At 37.2% G+C, this 18,610-nt stretch overlaps 1 protein-coding gene across 3 annotated transcripts in view; it reads left to right on the forward strand.

Moving 5' to 3' along the window:
* The window catches only part of col14a1a (collagen, type XIV, alpha 1a), an 81,842-nt gene that overhangs the window by 38,432 nt on the left and 24,800 nt on the right, over window positions 1-18,610 (forward strand). For all 3 annotated transcript variants that reach the window (XM_060870419.1, XM_060870417.1, XM_060870418.1), the window contains exons 20-32: window positions 285-426; window positions 2,315-2,437; window positions 4,402-4,551; window positions 8,495-8,611; window positions 10,120-10,266; window positions 10,652-10,726; window positions 11,573-11,712; window positions 12,419-12,542; window positions 15,905-16,048; window positions 16,374-16,538; window positions 16,689-16,727; window positions 17,517-17,655; window positions 18,338-18,480. In XM_060870419.1, the coding sequence (XP_060726402.1) occupies window positions 285-426; window positions 2,315-2,437; window positions 4,402-4,551; window positions 8,495-8,611; window positions 10,120-10,266; window positions 10,652-10,726; window positions 11,573-11,712; window positions 12,419-12,542; window positions 15,905-16,048; window positions 16,374-16,538; window positions 16,689-16,727; window positions 17,517-17,655; window positions 18,338-18,480 (1,648 nt within the window). The remainder of the gene's footprint in view (window positions 1-284; window positions 427-2,314; window positions 2,438-4,401; window positions 4,552-8,494; window positions 8,612-10,119; window positions 10,267-10,651; window positions 10,727-11,572; window positions 11,713-12,418; window positions 12,543-15,904; window positions 16,049-16,373; window positions 16,539-16,688; window positions 16,728-17,516; window positions 17,656-18,337; window positions 18,481-18,610) is intronic.

An 18,610-nucleotide genomic window follows, 5' to 3' on the forward strand; every position in this document is an offset into this window, starting at 1 on the left:
ACATTATCATTCTCATCACACATGGGCATGCACTCACATAGTAACAACTGCTGGCTGCACAGAGAACGAGATCCCCATTGGGATGGAGGTGGGGGTGGGGGTGTTATGTCTGTGAAGAGTGATTACAGGAATATGGATAGCTCTCTTTGTGTCCATTTTAACTGCGACATTTCAGTAAGCAACCCAACTTTAGTGAACCTTCCTGAAAGTAAACTAAGATTCATCTACACTTTACAAAAACATGAAAATTGATACCTTTCTATCTGCTACTTTCTACGTTTCAGGTGCTGGTCCCAGGCAGTAGAAAGAGTGTGATGTTGCAGCCTCTTCTCTCAGACACAGAATACAAGATCACAGTTAACCCTATTTATCCGGAGGGAGAAGATCCAGAGGGCGCATTCTCTCTGTCCTCTATTGGACGTACATGTGAGTCTCTCCTCTTTTCCTCTAGTGCCACATTAAATGACATATTACTCTAAGGTGATAACTTGCCACTGATCTTTGTTTTTATTTTAACAAAACATTTGTACAAAATTATAACAGAGAAGAATACAAATAATGGATACTTGCCTAATAACTATATCAAACATTCCACATTTAAATAAATGTTTTCTAGGTGTGTGTACAAATCGTCATTTTCTCAATAGCTTCTGTTTTTGTTCAATCCACATGCAGATAAAAAGCCAAAGAAGCTGCTATGGCAATATATTTTGTTAGATATTAAGATTTGGGAGAAGTGAAGCAAACAAAACGTTTGCCTAGTGTCTTAATATTAATATCTTTAATGCTTCCTATCTATTGAGATAAATCTTAGTGCTGCTGGTTAAAGCAGGTTTGATACAAAATTAATGCTAACTTATTTAGTAAATAATGTTATGTTAGGGAAACTTAAGAGTTACCTAAACATAATATTTCCTAGTGTTCAGATAAGTAAGTTTGTTGTAGGAGCACTTGCTGTTTGTTTAATAATAAATCCACTTAAAGGCCTCACATCATCTACAGCTACTGTACAGATTTTAAAAATGTGTTTTGTGTTGCCACAATTTTTCCAACCTGCATCGTAAACAATGCAATTACAAGATACACAAACCCTGCTTCCACTGTGAATCAGAGAAAAATATTTCAGAAGAGCAAACTCACCATTCCTGTAGCTTTTCAGCAACCATTAGTTGTAGTTGGCTAAGGCCAGAGGTTCATTTCTGGCCCCTGTGGAGTGCATTTTCAATCAGGCAGCCTAATATTGATTATATTCTTTAATAAGCTTAATGAAAGCCATCCGTTACAGCACCACTCTCCCAGCAGTAATGAAGTGATCAAACTAGCCTTATTTCTGCTGATAGAATTGATTTTGTTTACCACACTCTCAATGATCACTTTCCAATGACAATTTACTCTTCTGTGACTAACTCATTAGAAATGTTAAGGACACCTTGCAGTGAACTCTAATTGAAAATGAACTGGAGCTTGTATTGGTTCAATGTATTACTGTCTTTATTAATATCAATTCTTTAATCTGATCTGTTCTTGTTTCTTACTGCATTGTGGGTTATAACAAATGTCAGTAGGGTGAGGGTATTATTTAGAGAAGCCACTTTGAGACAGATGATAAGATTTTAAGGCTATGACCATAAAAGTCATGTAATACTTATGTTCATTTGTAAATATTTGTGGGCTCATAGCTTCTTAAAAGAACTCTAGATTTGAATTCTTTCACAATCTTTTGTATGGCTTTACAACAATGGACGGACAACTATAGAACCCTTACGAGTTCTAGCTTTGACCATTAAAAAAAGTAATAGTTGACCTGTTGTCGTTGTTAAATAGTTTATTATTTTATTTAGTCATCTAATATTACTCCAGTTTAAATTTAAAATGGATCATTTTAAGGGTGTAGACCATAAAATTGTTTATAGTTTAGACTATAAAAGGCATCAGTAAGTAAAGTAAAACCATGGCTTATATAAACTGAACAACAATGCAGCTGAGTGTTTTTTGACAGTGTTGATCAAATCTTCATCAGTTGGTAAAATGATCTAGCATGCCAGTAATGAGGAAAAGTAATAAAAATGTGTGTTAATATGAGAACCATATGGGAGATTTGTGAACCTGGCTGTGTATAACACCGGGTGAAGACAGTGATAATTGGGACTCTGAGTGAATTAGGAGGGTTGGCAAATGTGACAGTGATGAATGCTGTAGCTTCTGTTACCTGTTTGGTCTTACACTGAAAACTAACATCTGCTGAAAGTTGCTGTAGGATTTGAACAAACACAGTTGCTCCTTTTTATAATTACGTTTTTTCTTTGTTGGCCAGTACAACTGACTGCACCAAGCAACCTAAGGGTGTCTGAGGAATGGTACAACCGCTTCCGCCTAACCTGGGACACACCGTCTTCACACACCATGGGCTACAGGATCATCTACCAGCCTACTTCTGGTGTGTATCTTCATGCTCACAACCACAAAATCCTTTCCATGGGAGGCTTTACCAAAGATTAATTTTGTGGGTCTAGATAGTTGTGAGATCAGTGTTTCACAGAAATAAAATGCTACATAAAAGGATCCTGAGTAGTGCATAGAAACGCATTTGTATCTTTGGGAGATAGCGTGTTTGAATCCCAAGCATGAAACACCCTTCATTGGCTGGGAATATAAGGAGCACATATTACTATGATTTCTGAGTGTCTCGATCAGAGTGGCACAATAATATGTGACAGTTAGGTCATGGATGGGGTAGAGGGTAAATAGCACTTCTCACAATGTGATATTCTCCTCAGAATGTGTTACATTGATGCCACATAAGCAGCAGTTTAAAAATTGTTTATGGTTTAGAGGAAGCCGTACTACCAATCCTCCCCAGTTGGTATACCCTCCTACTAACCATGCTCCCAACACTCTCCTTACAATACATACATACAAACAGCATATCTGCCATGAGATGGGGAGAGGTGGCTTGTTGTTGGGAATTGGAAAAATTTACCAAAACTGTAAAAATGGGGAAAATTCTACTTAACCCTTGTATGGTGTTCGTATTTTTGTTACTCAGCCAGTGTTCGTGGGTCTGGTGGACCCGCTGCATTTTTGGGTTTTTAATTCAACACAATCAAAAATTTTATGCTAAAATACTCTACAGATGTTTACTTCAGCCCAATTACAAGCAATATAAGCAGCATATATGGTTAATATTTGCCCTTTACCTTTATTACATCACATTTTTTAATTAAAGTGCTACTCGTTTTTTTGTTGTTTTTTTAATAAAATGTAATAAAAAAAAGAAAAACACATTTAATCAAGTTATGAGTGGAAAAAAATCAACAAATTTACAAGGAAGCAAAGTTTTTCAAAACTATTGATGTTTATGAATATGGGTCCCACAGACCCGAACAACATACAAGGGTTAAGATTGAAAAGTATGATGATAAAACCTTTGTTTACAGTTTGCTGTCTGTGCAGTAGAGTAAAAAATAAAAGCATTGTGCTTTTTATTTATCTGTTTTTGACTTTGTTCGTAAAGTGTGACAGTAATTCCACAGTTGATGTAATTTACACATGGCAATGCCTTTAGGTTTTTAAACAACATTTTTAATGTGTAAGACATGGACAAACTGAATTAATGCTGCTGCTGAAATTGTGTGCAGACATCTGTTTCTATGTCTGCTGGTCTGAATCTGACCATTCTTCCATCTGCAGGATTTGTTTCAGCTGTAAACAGACACTAGTTTTGGTTGTGTAGAACACCAGAAGGAAAAACATCACTCAGTTTCAGTGTTTCCACTAAAGCACTTTTGATGAGAGACTCAAATTGAGCTTCTATAAACTTCTGATTTATATTAACTGTCGAGTCTGTGGTGGAGAGAAGTGGCTACTCCACCTCTGTTTAATAACTTTTTAAATAAGCAGAACTGCACACACTGCAGATACATCATAAAACTGCTTCTCGTTTGGTTATTAGTTATCGGAAATCTGCTAGGTTTGCATATGTGTGAGTATGGGTATTGAGTAATGGGTCAAGAGAATCTATACTTTAATATTCGATGGATTTGTGTGGATCAGCTGTTCCTTTGTTATCTACACTTTAATTTAGTCTGTGATCTTTCTCTGAAGTTACTGGGGTGAGTGAGCTTTGGTCTACGTTGTTTTCCTTTTTCATTATTTGTCTTCTGCTACGCTGAACTCTAATTGTCTTTTTCTTTTGTACTATTCTGTGCAATCGAGCACGCTAAATCCCTGCCTGATTAACACCCTTCAGGTGAAATTAGTTTGTGTGATGGTGTTGCTAAGTAGTGAATTAATGCAGAATTCATATTTAACATGAATTTAAACGAACATAGCTTTGAGGTGGATGTACAGTATATATGCTGCTATTTGTGAGTTTGTTTGTTTTTTCTGTTACGTGTTCAGTGTCGGGTCCTGCTCTGGAGACGTTTGTAGGAGAAGATGTGAACACACTGCTGATCCTCAACCTGCTGACTGGCACTGAATACAGCGTTAAGGTCATTTCTTCATACACAACAGGCTCTAGTGAGCCTCTAACTGGCACAGCAAGGACACGTAAGTCTGTCACACACACACGCTCACACACACACACACACACACACACACACACACACACACACACACACACACACACACACACACACACACAGACAAATAGAGATTTAACTGAACTCTAAAATATTATTAGGGAACAGAAATGTGTTTTAAACAAATACAAATATAGATATCAATTGGAGGAGCTGGATTTATTTTTAGAAATCCTGCCAGAAAGATTCAGAAGACATCTAGTTAGGAACAGAAGTTACATGAGAAGTTACATCTAGTTACATGAACCAGCAGAACTATCATGACACATTTATTGCCTGGTCAGCGTTGTGGTGGGTTAATAGTTATTAGGTTAACAAGCTAATAGTTTGTTTGCATTTTGGGAAATAGAACCTACCAAAAGGACCAATTTCTTAAAAATGATTGCAGGCATGTGGAAAAAAAAACAAATAAAAAACCTCTCTGTTTAGGATTATGAATTGAGCAATGTAGCTGTGGTTGTGAAACAGAATCTAGAGCCAGAATTCACAGATCATAATGACAGTGCTGAGAAAAAAGAATGAAAACAGAAAGAAATGAAAAGACTTCAGTTTTAGACCACAGCTACTTGTTTAGCTTTAAATCTGGGATATGGATATTTGGTGCTCTCTCCAGATACAGATGGTACACAGTGGTATTGTGTTTTTTCCTAATATACATATACAGACAGTCTTTGGCAAGTCAGGTCAGATGTCCTAGATGACACTGCTGCTGTTTTTCCTGATATTTGCTCACCTCTCACTTCCCAGCCACCAGCCTGTACTGGAGAAGGTGTAGTCTACCACATGTTTCCTCAGTGACAACTCATGATGGCTACAGTTACTGTGTATGACAAGGGTACTTCGAGAGTATAGAATATTTTGGTTCACTTACGTAGCTCTCTGATAAAGATGGATTTGGAAAAGTCAGGATTTGATTGCACAATTAAAGGCCAAGCGATTACTTGGTGCAGCTTCAGATTTAGGAATCCAGCTATAGATTTAGGTCCATAATAGGCAAGCCTTAAAAAAGTCTTTCAAGGAAATCCATTCACTAAGTAAACGTATACAGAATAATGATAACAATATACGTCAAACAGTACTAAATGTGTTGAAAGGATGTTCAATATGAGTGTCATAGTCTTCATTACACTTAGCTATAAGCCTAGTGAACTAAAATTCTTCCTTTGTGGTGCTCATCATGGCCATTATTCTATTTAAGCTTAGACCTCATATGCTGTGATAATCAATCTGTTAAGATCTTTTTTTTGAAATAGAGATGGTTTTATAACAGATAGCCAAAGGAATATTAGATAAACAGCAACTGTAATAACAGTCCTTTGCATATAAATGTGATAGCACAGGCTTTATCACAAACTAATACATTTTCTGAGCTTTTCTCATCAAATAGCAAGTAGATTGAGTTTTTTTTTTTTTTTTTTTTTCCCCAGAGAGGCCTGCGGGAAGATAAAAGAATTCTGGTGTGCCATTGTGTCACTCTCTCAATTTACTTTACCTAGATAAGAAAGTATAGCGATAGGATGCCAAAGTATTGGGATGTTTTTATAGAAAGATCCTTTTTTTTGTCATGTAGCTGCCTCAAACACCCCACAAGACATATCTGCCACCCATCATCAGATCCTATTTAGTGAGTCTCCATATGTGTCACTGCAATGAAGACGGTGTTAAAATGTTATTGTCTTGACAAAATAATACTGTCTAACTGTTTGAGAAAAACTGATTACTGGAAGGCTGCTTCCAAACACATTTTCAGCCTCCTGTTAGCCATGCTTTTTGAGATTAGATTTATGGATTTATATGGTATGTATTAATAGCTAAATATAAAATGTTGGCATAATACTTTCTTCATTGATATATTTATATAGCTCATATAGTATTAATTTGACCTTTAAATAATTAAACCAACAATACTAAATGTTTCAATTGACTCTATTTTATCATCCAAAGCCAGATGCTTCTCTCAGCATGAACATAGCTCATTAAAATAATGTAACTTATAACAGAAAGAGAAGGTTTATGGCATGCATTATTCAAAACCCTGAAGGCTAGTCTTCTGTACTGTACCATATGTTTGGTGCAAACTGTATGCTGTGTCAGACATTTTTTAGACAGATAAACAACGAAAAAGCCTTCGTCATTTTATATTCAGCCTCCTAAATGCACCGTTAATGAATTAAAAGCTTTTTCTGTGAATATTCATGCCACCAAATGTTATTGATGTGTGTTGATGTCTGTCATGATTCATGGTGCAGAAACCAGAATTCATCCGCAGGGAGCGAACATCATTGCTGAAGCTGTAATCAAGTATTAGAATTCACAGTCTGTTTTACGGTAAACCATGAGAAGAGTATTGTACTCAGCAATCTAGACAAGATGTGGCTTATGGCTTTGGCTTGTACTGAAATTTGTTAAGAATTTAGAAAAGAAAGCCCTTTTTTTGCAGTTGTTTTTTTTTTTTTCACAAAGCACATTTTGTGTGGTTTCTATAAAAAACTATATCTGGTTTGGACCAGTCATTTGGAAGCACGCCTACAGAAGCAGCATTTGAACAGCGGCATGCTGTTTGAACCTTATGTTTTCTTTTCCTTCAGATTCTACCAGCACACACTCCAAAGCTTTGCGATTAAGCCATTATTTTATTTAACGTGTAAATGTTTTATCTACACATTTAGCATATCAACTGAATTTTTCATCAAATTTTTTTAACATGGATTGGTGACATAGCGACAAATTCATAAAATCACAGCATGATCTGTACAGTTATACTGATAAGTGCAACACTTTCATAAATGCCGGTCATTAGAAAAAAACGATCAGTTTATTATTTAATCCTTAAAGACACAATCAACCATCAACCAGTCTTTCTATTTTAATAGCATTGTCATAAATGCCTTCATACAGTAGCAGTTCCATTGAAAAATATGCTAGTATTATGGGAAAGTGATATTATATCTTATTCACTCTTCTTTTTTCTTATTCTGCAGTAAACATCTAGTGTGTTAACAGCTTTCACAGTGATGTTGCCTGAGTATAGCTAGCTGAGAAAAGAACAGGAAAAATACTTTATTCTGACTGTTTAAACCTTTTTCTTACTTTAGCAGCTGGTAGCCAATAAAATATAATTAAAGAAATTAAGGACTAATTCCAAACGTTTGAAATGGTTAAATATGGAATTACAATGTTGACACGTTGTATAGGACACACTGTATATAAAGGCAGCTGTGCGGTGTGTTGTGTGAAACCAACCAATAAGCTTTTGTCATAAATTATTTTTAGCTACAGTACTGTATGTTTGTGATGTGCAGCTTACTGTATAACTTGTTGATTTTATTAAAGACAAACAAAAGAGTTCCTCCCAATTTCATGTACAGTAGAGATACATTTACATTAAAATAGACACAATCATGTAGCTCATAAATAGCTTGATACAGTGAGGTTTAAAAGTCAGAAAGAGCCAGTGAAAGTGCTTCTATGCTAAATTCTTTTCCAATTTAATTTAACAATGAATTTTCATGAATAGTTTTATAGTTTTCTTAGTATCAGGTTTGTCCCTGTTTTGCTTTAATGGCAGTATCCACTTGAGCTGCATGGACTCCACAAGTTTGTGCAAAACCTTCTGATGATTGTAGATCAAATCCATCAGTGTCGTCTGAATGCACGCATGGATCTTTAATATTTTGATAATATTTGAATGGAAAATAATCTCAGATTTTTACCATATGCATGAAATTTTGGACCTTGCTAGAGATGATGAGATAAAGTATGTATAGAAATGACTAAAACTTGAGCTGTACAGCCAGCACACCCGTTGTCCTTGTATTATTTAGAGATGTCCTACAAATTAAATATAAACATGTAGCTTTACAGTATGTCTGAACACTTTGTGTCCTGATAATAGCTGTTGTGTGTTGTAGTGTTTCTGGGAGTCAGTGGCCTCAGTACGTACCAGGTGCGGATGAACAGCATGTGTGCACAGTGGCAGCCTGTCAGCCAGGCCTCCCTCTACAGGGTCATCATCGAGTCACTGCTCAGTGAGTTACACACACACACACACACACACACACACACACACACAGATTTCATCAAAGGGAATCATTGCCATTTTCAGTTCTAACCAGAGATTGGTGATTTGAAAGAATTGGATATGCTTTGACTCTTTTCAGCAGTCACTGCGTTCCTTCTATGTTCTTGATGGCATGGTGTGACAGGTCTTATGTTCTGATTTGAAACAGCACTGCTCTTATTTAATGCATTTTATGTTTTTCTCATCCCTGAAGCCTTAGCAGTTCTGCTCCTCTGGAAAGCCTTTTAAATTCACCATTTCCTTTGACATTCAGGACTCATAGCACAGGAGATTTCAGTGCGGTGGCACTACTGAAACCAGATCCACCTTCTAGCTGCATTAGGTGTAATTATATTATAAATACATTGCAAGAAATTTTGAATATTTTCAAGCAGTGAATCTCTTAGATGCTCTATTGTGCAGGTTCTCCGGAGGTGTCTAATGTATAACTCACACAGTCAGATACATGCAGTAAACAACCGAGACTGAAGGATAGCAGTTTTCTAGCTTGATTTACAGCAAGCTATAAATAATGAAACTTCACATCCTGTTGTTTGAGAAGCTCACAACCCAGCTAACAAATCTGATTGAAACCATATTTGATCAGTCTTGTTAGCAGATTGTGATTATTCTTGGTTGCATTATTATCAGTGTCATGTGAAGACAAGTGTCCTCATAGAGTGCCATAAATTTTAATGTCCAGTCATACTGTAGCTGCAGATAAGCCTTTTGGGGAAAAGTTTTTTTTTTTTTGCATTCAAGACCATATTTTGGTTGCTGGATTAATTAGTCAACAACGTGACAGGGAAATGCATATGTGTGCAAAGTAAACGCTTTGACGTTAATATTAGTAGGAAAAAATGATACAAAGTGAGAGCAGAGAGAGCAATGTGAGATGGTAACACAGAAACACAGAAAGGGAATGCAAGAATTGGGTGTTTATACTAAGAAGGGATAGAATCTCTTCTATAATTCACTTTTCTTTGACCTCACTGACCGATCTGAATATATGAACCTGGTGCATTTTTCATTTTCTCTGACTCCCATATGGCTTTGAAAAATAATTACAGCTTCAAAGGTGATGAATGGCAGCTATTAGAGCACCTGTCTTCTATCATTATTTGTCTTGACTCTGACCATATACAATTTTCTCATATCCAGTATATTCACGTTGTTTCTTATTCTGTAGTGTAGAAGAGTCAGTGTCATATAAGAAGTGACCATAACTGACTTGTGGTGCTTTGTGGAAGAGTAAGGTTAAAACACAGCCCTGTGGTGTATCATGTTTTATTGTCTTGCTCAGGATGTGTTGCCCTGTAGGATTTAGTCACCTGCTCCAAATAATTTTGATACTTTGGTTTGTTTGTTTTAGGTTTTTCCAATTAGGTTATAGCAGAACTCAAATTGTTGTGTCAAGAGAGCATCAATCCTCAGAGTATGTATTCTTCATTCAACTCAGGTTGCTTTTATTTGCAGATGGTCACAAAGAGGAGCACAGAGTAAGTGGTGGTGCCTCCAGGCAGTGTTTCTTCAACCTGTCGCCTAACTTGCAGTACAAGATCAGCGTCTACACACAGCTAGAGAACATGGAGGGCCCTGCTGTCACCATCGTGGACACCACACGTAAATGACTCACTGTCACTGAGATGACTCACTTTCAAATTGTATGATGCTACCACGTAAGGGGAAAGGAAAATATAGACGTAGTGGATTTCCTCTCAGCTCTTTGGACAGCTGCAATGTTTCGGCAATTCTCTTCTTTTTCCCAACACGCATATCTGTGTGTCAGTGAGTGGCAGCAGTAACAGGTCAATGATTCATACTGCTTCCTAGCCAACGAGGTAAACAGAGCTGCACTCTGTCTGCACACTCTGTCATTGTCTGGGAATCAGATTGAACCAACCCAGAATAAAGCAATGCAGCCGTCCTTAGACTTGAAGTCACACAGCTGGTTTTTTTTTTGGTGAGATATCGTGTGATTTGTTTTGTTTTATTTTCTCTTTTATAGTACCAGCTCCAACCCAGCCACCGACGCCACCTCCCACAACTGCCCAAGTTCCCACCATCCCATCAGCTAAAGAAGGTAACAAGGGAAGAAAAAAGAGAGGAAAATAGAGGAAGGGTGGTAAAGGGGGAATTTTGTACTGTTTTCACTAATCAGCTTTGTATTATGTTGGTGTGCTTGGTCCCTATGAGCTGTGTGACCTTTCAGTAATGCATGTCTGATCTGACAGCTAACCTTTCCAGTTCTTTGAGCCACATAATTCGATTAATATGCAGAAAAAAATCGTATTGTACACAAGTGGCAATGACAGATATGTACAGCATTACTCCTCACCAAAGCACCGACTAAAGATACCTTGAGTTGAATTTTAGTGAACATTTAGAGTGTCATGTCCAACTGGACATAGATACACAACTTATGAGTTAATGTGATTAAGTATTTTACTGTGCAGAGAAAGTTTCTCTCTCTCTCTCTCTCTCTCTCTCTCTCTCCTAATTTTAATTTGCTAAATTGGAATTTCATCAAAAGAAAAATATTATCTCAGAAAAGCTAAACACAGCACTATGCTTACAGGAAATTTATGTTCCCATATATCTCATGGCTAAGTGCATTCCGCAGGGTGTTCTCCATCACCCCTCTGATGCTAGGAACTATGTTTAACATGAAAGGCTTTGAAGGCATTAACATTCTTCCAAAAAAGACAGGAATAAGGTAGCTGGGAATTAATTAGCAGCTTATTGTTATCTTGCCTATGGTAATAAAGGTCTTGTCAGAAAGCCAAGTTGAAAAAAATAGACATCTTACAAATATTGGGATCATCTGTTGTATTGCAACATCTATAAAGTAATGAGATTTCTGTCTCTGGGAAATCTCACTCACACCCCCCACTCCAACTCTCCTCCCCCACCTCTTTTCCTCTTGTAGTTTGTAAAGCAGCCAAAGCAGAGTTGGTGTTCTTGGTAGACGGTTCCTGGAGCATAGGAGATGACAACTTCCAGAAGATCATCCGCTTTCTATACAGCACCACTGGGGCTTTGGATATCATTGGTCCTGAAGGAACACAGGTGTGCTGGGATCATTTAAACATGCAGATCATTCCCATTACACAACTGGAATGTCACATTTGTGTATATATATATATATACTTATATATATATATATATATATATATATATATATATATATATATATATATATATATATATATATATATATATAAATTCAATAATGAGCTTTCTTCAGTTTACAGTATTAATACAAACATAACTTTATGTTCTATTTTGTGAAGTAGCTTGAGTTCACTTACCCAGGGCATCATACTGTAGGAAAGGCTATTTTTGGGTAGACTGTAAAAACCACACTGGCAAATGTTTGGCCTGGTCAAGAGGGAAAGTATTAAGTAAAATACCACCAGTCTAGACACACTAGGTCAAAGCCAAAAGATATCCATCAAGCTCACCGACCTCATCAGGGTACACTGCAACAAGTCATGGATGTGCTACAAGGAAAACACTGCGTAAATCAAATAAAGCCAATAAAACAAAATAGAATGAAAGAAAAGTTCAGAACGCTGCCAGAGCCACTCATACTCAAAGACACTAGTCAATCTCACACATAAAAACAGCCGGGAATTGTAGGAAATAGCACACTGGAGCGTTCCATTTCAAGGTCAGAAAGATTTTTGGGTTTAACTTGGCTCACACCAAATTCAGCATAGCACAAATCCAAGACCACAGGCTTGATAAACGCTCCTAATTTTGTCTTTGACAGGTGGCCATCGTTCAGTTCAGCGATGATGCCAGGACTGAGTTCAAGCTCAGCTCCTACAGGGACAAGGAGTCTCTGCTGGATGCTGTACAGCGCATCACCTATAAGGGAGGAAACACCAAAACAGGCATGTATATGCACCGGAGAGCTGGCTTTGTCCTCACAGTGATTTAAGGGGAGGAAACAGGTGTACTTGAGGAGCACAAGAATGAGCGTTTGTCTGCATTCAGGAATTTTGAAAGAGGAGATGACTCTCTGAATATGATTAATTTTGGGTTGCTTTCATAATTCTAAGCACATGCAGATGAGCGTGGAAAGTTCTAGTAGCATCTTCTTACATCTGGTTGGCCTGGAATGGCTTCTTAAGGTAATTACCCTGTATGATGCTCCGCAAACAAACGTTTACATTTACGATTACATTTTAAAACATATACATATTTATGTATATATACACTCACAGAGCACTTTCTAAGGAGCACTATACTAATGTAGGGTTCATTTCTGCTTTTCTGCTCTTCTGCTCAGCACAACTGTAGCTGAGCAGAACCGTAACAGTGCTTATCTGAGTTCCTGTAACCTTTCTGTCAGCTTGGCAATACAATCAGGCTGTTCTTTGTTGATCTCTCTCATCAGCAAGGTATTTCCATCTGCAGAACTGCTGCTCAGTTAAAGTTTTTTTATTGCACCATTTTTAGTAAACTCTAGAGACTGTTGTGCGTGGAAAATCCCAGGCGATCAGCAGTTACAGAAATACTCCACCCACCCTGTCTGGCACCAACAATCATGCCACAGTCAAAATCACTGAGATCACATTTTTCTCCCATTGCTAAGGTTGATCATTTTATGCATTGCACTGCGCATAGGTGTACAGGTGTTCCTAATAAAGTGTTCAGGGTGTGAATGTTTTAGAGTAATAGTTTATCTGTGCCAGTGGTGAGAATTTCTACAAATTTTCTAAAATTATTAACTACACTTTGAAAATCTACAACTGAAATTCGAAGACTGGTGATGTTTTGTAATAAAATCCCACTTTTATGCTCAGAAAACTATGAGTTAATCTGATCTCACTGAGCTGCATCAGCAAAACTCATGGTGAATATGCCACTTACTACTGGGTGATAGTAGACAGTGAAATGGCAGGATGGTGAAGCTCTATCTCATTTTATTAAACCAGATGTGATAAGTGCAGTGCACACTGCTGCGCCTTGCTTTGCTGATCAGTGCAGCTTTTTTAACAAGCTAGAAGGAATAAAGAGTAGTGGAGTGTACACAAACCGCAGTCCTGATTTTGTGTTTTTCCATAAGCCCTGCACTGCTAGAAACTCACCAACATACAGGCTTGTGTTAAAATAAAAAGCACTGTGGATGATCTTGCCTATCATTTCTACACACATTTCTGCTACTAGTACTTGTTTACATTGCTGCATTGTCAATCAGTATAAAATTGTATTACATTTATGACATGCAGCATGCATTTTGTACCTTTTTTAGTTTAATAACGTTGTATTTAGAGTATATCAGATAAATTCCTATTTAAGGACAGGTCTTTAGTATGTACTAGTAAAAAAATCTCTTTAACTGCTCACCCTGCATTACACAAATACAAAAATGCATAGAAACCCCTCCCCTGCAGAGAGAGGCTGACACACTGCAGGTCAGACGCCTGGAGTGCCTGCTGGGCCCTGTTCAATATATCGCAGGTTAGTTGGTGTGCAACTCTAGAAATAGATGATGTCGTGTTAGTCGGTCTATACTTTTTTCTTTTTATTTCCTTCAGCTTCTTCGACCTGCTCATTTACAAGACGGTATAGGATTGAGTTTGTGGATGTGGGAGCGTTAGGGGTAATCCTCAGGCTGTTTATATATTGAAATATATGAAGTAAATGTAGACTTACTGAGAGATTGGCCTCACAAAAAGGATATTAAGATAGAAATCCCAGTGTTCCACATAGATTAGAGTAGTTCCTCCTAATACAGAGAAACAAGTAAGAGATCAACACAGAAAGATAACAGGTTTCTTTGAAAACTATCTGAACGAAAAATGTTTCTATTTGACTCAGAGTTTGACTAAAACTTTAAAACATGTCCTAACAGACATCATTTACATGATTAATGAGAAGATCAGCTGCTCAGACACGGCTCAGGGAGCTACATTCAGCTAACGCCAAATCAAGGTGACAGCTCTCTTTTCTGGCATAAGCCCTTTTCTTCTGTTGTTACATTTAAAACTGATATTATTCCAGTGACTGTAAGCGCTGCAGATTGTCTCCTCCTCCAGTTGTTTCTTTCGTTCTGACAGCATCTAAAATAAATTAGGAGAGAGAGACAAAATCATCCTGGCATAACCACAGGGGTTGCAAAATTTTGTCCCAGTTTATCAGTGTAATGTGGCTTTTCAAGCTTAGCATCCATGAGACAGTCTGTGCTGTCTGGTTTAACCTAAGAAGATATTGAACAAATTGAAGCAGAATGGCAGAGACTAATGTCATTTCATGTCGCTATGCTCTGTTTTTGATAATAGGGAACCTGCTGAGCAAGAGAGCTAGTGTATGGCACTGCTTGGGTCTGTTATTAGTAACTTTCTATAACTTTAAAATAGCAGTTCATTTTTGTCAAAGTTAAATTCTTTGCATGCTCTGAAATAGCAATCATCAATAAAATTGCTGTTGAAGACATTGACATACCAAGCTAATGACAGCCAGTTTATATTTAACAAGCACGCTGTGTCACAATTGAGTCATGCTAACTAGTATAGCATGCCCTGTAAGCAAAAGCAGGAAAGATTTAAAGGAATAATTTGAGCAAAAATAAAGTTTCCAACTGCCCAGAAATAGTTGACTAGTGCAGACATGGTTCGGAAAGTTTGCTACATTGCTAGCATTGCACTAGAGTGAATGTATTGAAAATATAAAGGGATCTCACGAGTTTTGTAGAACCTGGAACCTGGAATGACTTTCTTTTTCAGGATTTAGTTTGGTATGACTCAGTGCAATGCCAACATATTGTGAAGAAATTTCTATTATTTTCATTATTAACACTATTATTATAATGAATGCACTATATATTCTACTGTATTTATAAAACGTGAAAGTAAATGAGTGAGATTTCAGACTGAGTATTAGTTGAAGTTAAAGTTTGCACAATACTCTCCCAAAATTTTGCTTCGAACACCAATTTTGGGTTAAAGGTTGTATATGACACACATATATTTAACAATTATAAGGTCATTTGTAAAGGAATTATTAAGTGTTTGTAGAGAGACCATGCTTTAGTTTGGGGGCTTTTTATCTCATTCCCTTTAAAATATTTGGCTTCTCTTTCTGGAGCTAGGTGCATGACAATTTGACACATCGCTCCCCTTCGGCAGTCACACATAAAGCTGATGTAACTCTAGCCTAAGTATAGTCTGTCACTTTGCAGCCAGAGCTGTTGTAAATTGTGCTTCCTGGCTTAAGGCCCTTATACCTGTGATTTGTGATGTGTGGTCAGGTCGAGCCATTAAACACGTGAAGGAGAGCATCTTTACAGAAGAGTCGGGTGTGAGGAGGGGAATTCCCAAAGTCCTGGTTGTGCTCACAGATGGTCGCTCACAGGACGACGTTAACAAGATCTCCAAAGACCTGCAAACAGAAGGTTAGAGACGCTACGGTGAATGCATTCATCACTAATACTGTGGGCTGATATTTTTACATTTTGTTCTTTTAATGGTTTGAATGAAAAAAGAATTAATCAATTCACGAAGAATTAATTGTTTATAGTACATAGATATTTTGGTTTATGCCAATAAATATTGTTTGAAACACATTTTACTGTTGTGTATTGCTGTAAAACCAACAAAAATCATGACCTGAAAATAAGTTATTGTTAACGTCTAATGAAATTGCTTCAGGAAGTAGTGGAAGTATATGTATCTGTGTGTACAGTAACATATGCAGAGCCTATATGTGGTTTTCTTTAGGTTACATCATCTTTGCCATTGGCTTTGCTGATGCGGATTACGGGGAGCTGGTGAACATTGCAAGCAAGCCTAGCGAGAAACATGTCTTCTTTGTAGATGATCTGGATGCAGTCAATAAAATCGAAGAGCAGCTCATAACATTTGTTTGTGAGGCAGCAACAGCAAGTAAGTCTGGTTAAAGAGGACTAGTTAGTTCACATCCTCATAATGCAAAGCTGATTTACATCAAAGTAGTCAACTTTAAACCTATGCTGATATTACCACAACTAAATTGTAAATCTTTCACTCGAAGTAACTCAAATCTTTTGTCTTCAGCTTGTCCGTCTTTGCTGATAAGTGGGAATACCTTGGCAGGTGAGTGACTAAATTTCCATTGAGAATGCAAGGTGGTTTGTTTTCTCTAATAATCAGATTATTATTTAATTATTATTATTATTATTTAAATCAGTAACACAATATTCAGTATATAACTGAATCATTGCAATCACAACTGAGAATGTTGGTTGTGTTATATCCTACAACCTATGGTAATAAAATAAAAGAGATTATAATACTTTTATCTCAGAATGTGCTTCCTTCTGCAGTCAGGCAGATTTCTTTTGCTCTCTAGCCAAAACACACATGCCAACAGACTAATCAGAATTACTTCCCTTTTCATCTGGGATTTCTGAAACAAATGCCAAGAAGTCTTCAATCAGTCAGTGTTTTACCAGCTTTGTTAACATAGATTTATTTATGATAACATAACTGCTTATGATGTCTTACGAACGATTGAATTGTTTGGATTTCTAAATTCTAAATCTCCAAACACATTATACTAAATAAATGTAAAATGCACAGGCTAAACATTCTTTCATTAGGAACAAAAACAGTCTAGCCAAGAAAAAAATCTGTTGTCGTTATGGATTTATTTATTGCGCTCTCAACCTTTGGCAGTAAAATAATAATCACAGTGTGAGCTGAGCCTTGGAAGATATGAAGACAAAGTTATACTCTGTACTTTATATATTGTATTATCCTCCATGAAATAAGATTAAATATAAATAAAAAAAACAAGCTGGATACAGTCCTCCTTGCTGCATTTGTTTTCCTTCTTATGTTCTGAGTTGAGGTTGAGTTCAGCATTGCTCTGATGGGCTGCAGGTTTCCGTATGATGGAGATGTTTGGGATGGTGGAGAAAGATTACAGTAATGTGCAGGGTGTTTCCATGGAGCCTGGGACTTTCAACAGCTTCCCCTGCTACAGGCTGCATAAGGATGCTCTCATCTCACAGCCAACCAAGTATGTAGAGGAATTAAGTGAAGTGAAAATTTTAAATTTGGTCCCCAGGAAATGAATTGATGCCTTTGAACATGGCATGTTTAAGCAGAGAACAAATATAAGGTTGTACAATTCCTAGATACTGTCATGATTTGTACATAAAAATTGGATTTAACCCTGATGTGAAAGATACAGTGTTTGGTTATATTTTCCTTCCTTATAGAAATCAGTAGTGTTGTAACAGGTTAGCATCTACTGTGGCTGAGCAAATATCTCCAATTGTCATGAGAACAACCAAATGAGCCTTAAAATAAAACCACTGGCTGCTGAGAGCTCAGGGCATCAGTGATGAGTTCAAACAGATACTTGTTTGAATGTCTAGTGATAAAATCCAGATTAAGCTATGCTTTCCTGAGCTCAAAAGAAGTACTTTTATTATAGTGGAAAGCTTCAGTGCCTTTGAACACTACAGTGTATTTTTCTCTGATGTTCCGATGCTTACTCACCACAACAGCCACATCATAAGCATCATTCACAGCGATCACAGTTCGGCCACTCTGTGATTAGAAGCTTAGTTAATGAGTGTTTTGTAGCAGATTACAGGGCCAGTAAAAAATAGAGGTTATGTTTCAGCAGAAAGTGCCCACTGTATTCAGAATTTAGATAAAATGCTGTTCAATTGACATCTGTGTATTGGCGCTAGATATCTGCACCCTGAGGGACTTCCTTCTGACTACACCGTGTCAGTGCTGTTCCGCATCCTGCCTGAAACTCCTCAGGAGGCCTTTGCATTGTGGGAAGTTCTCAATAAAGCCAATGAACCCCTGGTGGGTCTCATCCTGGACAGTGAGTATTCTTCTTTACTGCCTGCTGTTACGGTATTGGTCACTAAAAAGCTTGCTTTTGCACAACACCAATATTGCTTTCAAACAGGCAATAGCCTATTGTGGCTGTGCAATTATATTATGACTCAAAA

The sequence above is a fragment of the Tachysurus vachellii genome, chromosome 5 (assembly GCF_030014155.1).
Source record: "Tachysurus vachellii isolate PV-2020 chromosome 5, HZAU_Pvac_v1, whole genome shotgun sequence".
NCBI classification, from domain to species: domain Eukaryota; kingdom Metazoa; phylum Chordata; class Actinopteri; order Siluriformes; family Bagridae; genus Tachysurus; species Tachysurus vachellii.